The sequence below is a fragment of the Lathyrus oleraceus genome, chromosome 3 (assembly GCF_024323335.1).
Source record: "Lathyrus oleraceus cultivar Zhongwan6 chromosome 3, CAAS_Psat_ZW6_1.0, whole genome shotgun sequence".
Lineage (NCBI taxonomy): Eukaryota > Viridiplantae > Streptophyta > Magnoliopsida > Fabales > Fabaceae > Lathyrus > Lathyrus oleraceus.
In genome coordinates this window covers 456,677,418-456,684,700 of record NC_066581.1, presented here as the reverse complement: position 1 = coordinate 456,684,700, position 7,283 = coordinate 456,677,418, and the positions used below count along the sequence as shown (strand labels likewise).

The window sequence follows — 7,283 nt, the reverse complement described above, 5'->3', positions numbered from 1 at the left end:
TATCCGGAAAATCCGTCCATAAACAAAAAGAGTTTGAATTTAGCCGTATTGTCTACCAACATATCAATGTGTGGCAGAGGGAAATCATCTTTCGGACTAGCTTTATTCAAATCTCTAAAATCAACGCACATACGGAGTTTTCCATCCTTCTTCGGAACAAGCACAATATTGGCCACCCACTACTGATACTTGGTCGTCACAAGCAAACCAATATCAATCTGCTTTTGCACTTCTTCTTTGATCTTCATTGCCATATCAGGATGAGTCTTCCTCAGCTTCTACTTGACTGGTGGGCATTCTGGCTTCAACAATAATATATGCTCCACAATCTCAGAATCCAACCCAGGCATGTCTTGATAGGACCAAGCAAATACATTTGAGTACTCTCGGAGAAGATCGATTAACCCCTTCTTAACCTCTGGACACAGTTGGGACCCAATCTTGACTTCCTTCACATCATCCTCGGAACCCAAGTTGACTAGTTCAATCTGCTCTTCGAATGGCTTTTTCCTCATGCTCAAGAAGACGATACAATTCATCTGATACTTCTTCATCACTTCCTTCCTCGGCCTCAAACACAGGGAATTCAAAATTCGGCAAAGGAGTAGGATCATTGTATTCAATGGGTTTAGAAACCAACCTGCATAATGATTTGATATTTTGATTTTAGAGAAGTGAATTGTGACCAAATATTATGCATATGGACAAATTATTATTTAATTATTTATGTTTTTTGTGATTACCATTTTTCAGAATAAGACAAAAAGTAAAAATAAAACATCATAGATGTGGATGAATAGAATTATATTTTATTGATGATCAAATTTGAAAATGCCTAAACAATGTTCACTTCTCCCTTAGGCATAGGAGAACGATTTTCAAAAACAAATAAAAGCAATTACTTAGATCGATGCAAAATAACAGGAATATCAACAGCAGTCCAATTGTGGCAAGCTTTTCCGTGCGTCACAAAATTGGTGCAGTCTTCATCTTCATCACCCTCGATCGCAGCAGCTAAGTGTTGTTCATTGCCATGAATGAACCCTCCGCTATGGAAACTGGGTTGTACATCTTCAACTCTAATCACAAATGATCCTCGTTGGAAACCCAAACCGGCTATGCTCTTGTTGCCGGCGACCTCTACCATCTGTCCCCACTGATCAGAATTACCATTTTCAAAGATTCTTTGTGCATCCTTGAATGAAGACATGGGTGCCCCAACTCTCTTTTCTTCAGCAATAGATAAGGTTTGGAGCGGAGTTCCAACCTCATCCTCAGCTTCCACATAAGAGAAAGACGATAGGTGGCTTACCAACAAAGCCTTCTCCCCACCAACATTGACCAGCTTACCATTCTTGACAAATTTGAGCTTCTGGTGCAATGTTGAAGTAACTACTCATGCCTCATGTATCCATGGCCTTCCTAAAAAACAGCTATAGGCCGGGTGGATATCCTTTACTTGGAAAGTAATTTGGAAATCGCTCGGACCTATCTTCATAGGAAGGTCCACTTCACTTATTACAGTCTTGCGCGAGCCGTCAAAAGCTTTGACGATCACACAACTATATCTCATAGGGGCGCCTTGATACGACAATTTGGAAAGAGTTGACTTCGGAAGTACGTTCAATGAAGAACCGATGTCAACCAAAAAATTTGACAGAGCGTCCTCCTTGCAATTCATTAAAATGTGTAGAGCCAAGTTGTGATTTCTACCCTCCTCAGGGAGTTCTTCACCACAGAAGCTAAGATTGTTGCAGGAAGTGATGTTAGCCACAATATGATCGAATTGAATAACATCATGTTCCACATACGCTTGCTCTAACACCTTCTGCAGTGCTTCTCTGTGCGCTTCAGAATTCAGAAGCAGAGACATCACTAAAATCTTGGAGGGGTCTGGAGCAGCTGCTCCACCACATTAAACTCACTTTTCTTGATTAATCTGAGTACCTCATCATCATCGTTAGGATTCAAACTGCTGGATTCACCAGACTGACACTTTGGAGTGCTAACAAGATCTACTCCATGCACATCAACCTTCTTATTGACAAACATATCTTCCATATTCTTAGGGAACATCGGCCTGAAGACACGACCACTATGGGTCACCTTAGAAACATAAGCTATACTCACAACATAACTGGTCGTAGGAAAAGGAACCTCTTGACCATTCTCTAACATGGTAGCATTTTACTGATATGGGACATCCTTATCGGATTCATATAGGCTGGGGCCCGTTAATCGTATAACCAACGGCGATACCGATCTGTTGCTGACACTATTACTGTTGCTGCTATCAAATTAAATCACCACTCTCTCTGGTATCTTGAATACCAGAACTATTACATTCACATCTTCATCCACGTGACGGGACTGGAGAATCTGAATCATACCTTCATCCAGTAACCTCTGGATGTCTCTCTTCATAACCATACAACCTCTAGATTGACACTGCAGATTGCACAACCATTATGGTCATGCTCACAATCACTAACTGTCGCACCTCAAAAAAAATGGGGATACGACTTTAAAGCGAAGCGCGATCGCACGCTCGCAATGATGGACTGAACAGAGTCGCCACCGAACTTTATTTATTCCTAAAAAGGAAAGGGGAAATATCGATAAAACCCAAGACAAAACGACAATGATTATGGTCGTCGCAACCAAATCGGGGTTCGGGAGTCGATTACGCAAGGGGAAGGTATTAGCACCCCTCACGTCCTTTGTACTCAACGGGAACCATTAGGTTAGTTTTGTGCGTTAGTGTTAGTTGAAAAGTTAGGCTTTTCGAATTATTAGGTGGGAAAGAAAGAATAAAAGAGAGGAGAATGTTTTTTGGATTTTTTGACGAAGGACTAAACCTAAGTTTTTTATTAATGGGCCTGACAAGATTTAAAAATCCTGCTCCTACATATCTCAAAAGAGAAATCAAGGCTTACGTAGTTCTGGGTAGAAAACTGTTTGTTTGTTGGTCGATTTTAGCGAAAGCTACTTTGTGTCAAATCGACGAAAACATTGTTGGACTACCCAAAACAGGTGGAAAAACATTGCCTTGCATTGTTTTGAAACAAAGTACCTTTCGTTTGGAAAAAGGTTTAAGAGACAATCGCACGGCGGCGAGGAAAAAAGTTGATTGGTTTGATGTGTTTTGAATAATGGCGAGAACTTGGATGAGCGAGATATCCATCTCGAATCCTAGTCTCAGGAGTGCGTGGTATACACCATGTTCCATTTCCATCTTTATTTAAAGAGGTTAAGATAGGAATTAAGTATTTTGGAATTTGATTGAGAAAGGGTTTGAAGAAACCGCATTGACAATTTTAGACGATGGCGAGAGCTAAGATAGGCGAGGCATGCGTCTCGAATCTTAATCTCAGGAGTGCACGGTATACACCATGTTCCATTTCCACCTTTATTAAAAAAGTGTTAAGTAAGAATTAGGTATTTTGAGTTTTGTTGTGAAAAATGTCTTGACACTAGATCAAGTATTGATGGACGTTTAAGAGAAATTTGAATGAGTGTTTGAGAGAAAACAAAGTGGATAAATTTGGATGATGGCGAGAGCTAAGATAGGCGAGGCATACGTCTCGAATCTTAATCTCAGGAGTGCGCGGTATACACCACGTTCCACTTCCATCTTATTGAAAAGGTCTTAACTATGAATTAATATTTTTTGAGTTTTTACTAAGAAAACTGGCTTGACGTTGAATCAAGCGTTTGATGAAAGTTTAAGAAAACTGGCTTGACGTTGAATCAAGCGTTTGATGAAAGTTTGAAAGAAATGGAATAGAATAGGAGGGAGAAATGAATTGATTTGTTTATTGAGAAAATACTCGACGTTGGATCGAGTCATTATTTTTGATCTTTTGAGAAATGGTTGATTTTATTCTTATGTTAGTAGCTAATTAAACAGTCAAGCAATAAAGAACTAAAACAGTAAAATTATTACACATAGGGGGAGTGGGGTACATTTTGTCAAATGGGGATTCAAAATACTGGAATAATTAAATCGGGCCCAAACAACAAATAATGCAATGTATGAGTGTAAGTGCAAGAGAACTGTCTCAGTGTAAGAAGGCCCAAGAGTAAGCCATGTGAAGAAAATAACACAACAAGTTATATTTACAACACACTTAAAAATTAAATCGAAAAAAGGTAAAATTGGGATTTGCACGGATAAAAATTGAGGGACACACAAAACCTAAATAATATGCTCAAAGCCGGTTTGCGCATGTTGACAATAATTGAAAAGTCATATGCGATTAATCAAAATGCGGCGAAATACTATCAATGTATCGATACAAAATAATCGTGGATAAATAACAAGAGAATTGTCAAATCCATATATTAAAAATCGATGTTTAACATTAAAATCAACAAGTGTTTAAAAAAAGAGAAAAAATAAAATAAAATAAATAAATAAAAGGTTTAAAAATAATAAAAAATGGTAATAATAATAAAAACTAGTAGAAAATAGAAAATATGTAAAAAATGAAAAAATGCTGAAAATCAGGGTTCAAACCTAGAACCTAGGGTTTACCAAAGCACCCCTTTACCAACTCAGCCAGATAGACATCCTTGTTGTACAGTCTCAAGCGCTAACACATAACATAAAAAACGGACCAAGCCTTTTAAATAAAACACAAAGTTTAAAACAGTAGCAGAATTCAAGCAAGCTCATCTTAACGCACAGAGATTCCTTTCCATTTTGAACATCAAAGGTTTACGGCAAGATATTATCACAAACAGGCAACAATATTACTAAATGAAATCAAATTGGAACAACAACCATGGTTCCCTCAGAAAGATGCAAAGCAGAATCGAAACATAGAAATAAAGTTCAGAAAGGAAGCTAACCGGTTGCGGCGAGCTCGACCGACGAATGTAGGTAAACGTTGCCTTCAATTCTCTTCTTTTCTTTTCTGAATGGTTGCCGCCAATCCTCTCCAAAAACTAGGGTTTTTCAGCCCTCTCCATGAACAGTAGTCACCTATTATATATGACTGATAATGACTTCTCTCTGTTATGTTTTCAGAGTAGTGGAGCGTGGGAAAATGCCTTGGGATTTTTGTCCTCATCCCTAGTTGGTGGTCCCTCCCTCAATTCCTCTTTATTTCGAAAACTTCACCATTGGTAAGAAAACTTTCACCACTGTAACTCACTTAGCTGAAAAGTTTGTTTTAGAATTAACTGATTTTGGGTATTTGTGTTGCAACAGCTTCGTAGTACTGCAAAATTTTCTTCCTGTGGAAAGTAACCTGCTTTGCCTTCACCTGCCTGTTCTTCACATCAACTTTGTTTCCACAAAGAACAATTGGGATGTTTTCACAGACCCGACAAAGATCACGGTGCCAAGTAGGGACATTCTTGTATATCAGCCATGCAGTAACATCAAACATTAGAATAGCACATTGTCCATGAATATAGTATCCACATGCAGAGGCCGCAGAAACTAGAGCTTGTTCATCAGGTGTGAAGTGAAATTCATTGCCATCTCCCACTGAGTCCACTCATCCGGAACAGCCTTGCGGTATCTGCTTCAGCTTTGCTCTTCCGAGCAAAATTCAAAAGTCTTTTCAGACCTTTGGGTGCATCTTTTTGGTAAAGCATGGTAGGAGGATTCTCGGCATTTCCCCACTCACCAATGTCAGGTTCGTTGACTTCTTCTTGAAGCATCTATGATAGAGAATGGCGAACACGAGGACTAGTTGATCCTGATGCTGCAGCATTGGCCAGAGATGCAGGCTGGAATGTGTTATCCTCACATGGCTTGGGTAGCTCCGGATCCTCTTCTGTTTCTACCCAGGCTGAAGGTTATATGGTTGATTCTTCTTCATTTCTCATTCTTCCATGTAATAAACCACAATTGTATCCTGGAAACCGGTCTGAGATAGATTTGAGATCTGCAGAAGCAACACGAAGCTGAGGTAACTGCTCCGAAAGCTCGATAATTGGGTAGACAAGATAAACTTTCCCACCATCTTTCAACTCATCCATCATCATCTTGTAGGCCTCCTCGAATCCTTTGTCATTTCCTTCAATGGTGCATGTTTGAACAGGAATTCTTCCTGGTGGTAAATCGGTTATCTGTGTCAGTGACATATCACCATATAAAGTGAGCGCAAGTGTCCTTGGGATGGGAGTAGCAGACATGGCAAGAACATGTGGAGCCATATAATCATCACTCTTTGACGACCCATCCGTAATAGCATCATCTTCCATACTCGAAATTGTAGATTTATAAAATAACTTACTGTTAAATCTTCCTCTTTGAATCACACCAAAGCGATGCTGCTCATCCACCACAGCAATACCTAAGGCTGAGAATTCCACACTTTCTGCTATCAAACTGTGGGTTCCAATGGCCATTGAAATTTCTCCAGTCTGGATACCCTTACGAATCATCCACGATTGTTTTAGTGGGGTTGAACCAGTGAGTAAAGCAACAGTCGGCTTGAACTCGGCCTCACCCAAGTTTTCAAGCAAGGTAAGCAAGTGTTCATAATGCTGGATTGCAAGCAACTCAGTTGGAACCATGAAAGCAACATGATAGCCAGAACCAATAACCTCCATGCATGCAAGAAAAGCAACAATAGTTTTCCCACATCCAACATCACCCTGCAGTAGCCGATTCATTGGAACTGGCCTCTCTAAATCCCAAATAATTTCTGAAACAGCTTGCAGTTGACCAGGAGTAAGAGTGTAGGTACTCGGCTTCTTCACCACACGTTTCCACTCATCAAATGTCTAGTTCACATACATTTGTTATTCAAAATGATTCTTTACACGCGAAGGTAGAAATGGCTTTCACTTTCTATAGACTGACTGTTGTATTGTTTGGTTGAGTCAGTTTGTCTTCAATTTGTAACAGTATCCGATCCCTTGTTTTTGAAGCGCTCTAATATTGAACAGCAGTTGTTCATTGTGCAGGCATCAAGAAGACCATGATTCCAAAGTTTGATCATGAATAATGTCCAACACCAATGTAGAGCTCGGGATGAGATCAACTCTTCTGCATGATGCTTCGAAAATGCCTCACAAGCCCACGGCATATGACCATCAGCCAGTACCCCTTGTTTCTTTTGAGAAATATTTTTGGCAGTTGCAGTCTTGGATGTTATACTAGATGAATGATTAACATGAGAATCCATCGTTCTTCCCGTGATCTTAGAGTGAGAAGTTTGGTTAGAACCTTTGAATTGAGTGTGACTTTGTGAGAAAACAGGGCCATTGTTAGCAAATTTTGTAGTAGAAGCAGTTGTGAAGACTGTTGAGAACTTGAAGTA

The 7,283-nt window shown here is 39.6% G+C and overlaps 1 protein-coding gene across 1 annotated transcript; it reads right to left on the bottom strand.

The window, feature by feature from the left end:
- Positions 1-5,796: 5,796 nt before the first annotated feature.
- LOC127129384 (ATP-dependent DNA helicase homolog RECG, chloroplastic) lies at positions 5,797-6,723 on the bottom strand. The gene has a single exon (XM_051058584.1). The coding sequence runs from the start codon at positions 6,631-6,633 to the stop codon at positions 5,812-5,814; it is 822 nt and encodes a 273-aa protein (XP_050914541.1). The 5' UTR covers positions 6,634-6,723; the 3' UTR covers positions 5,797-5,811.
- Between the last annotated feature and the right edge of the window lie 560 nt (positions 6,724-7,283).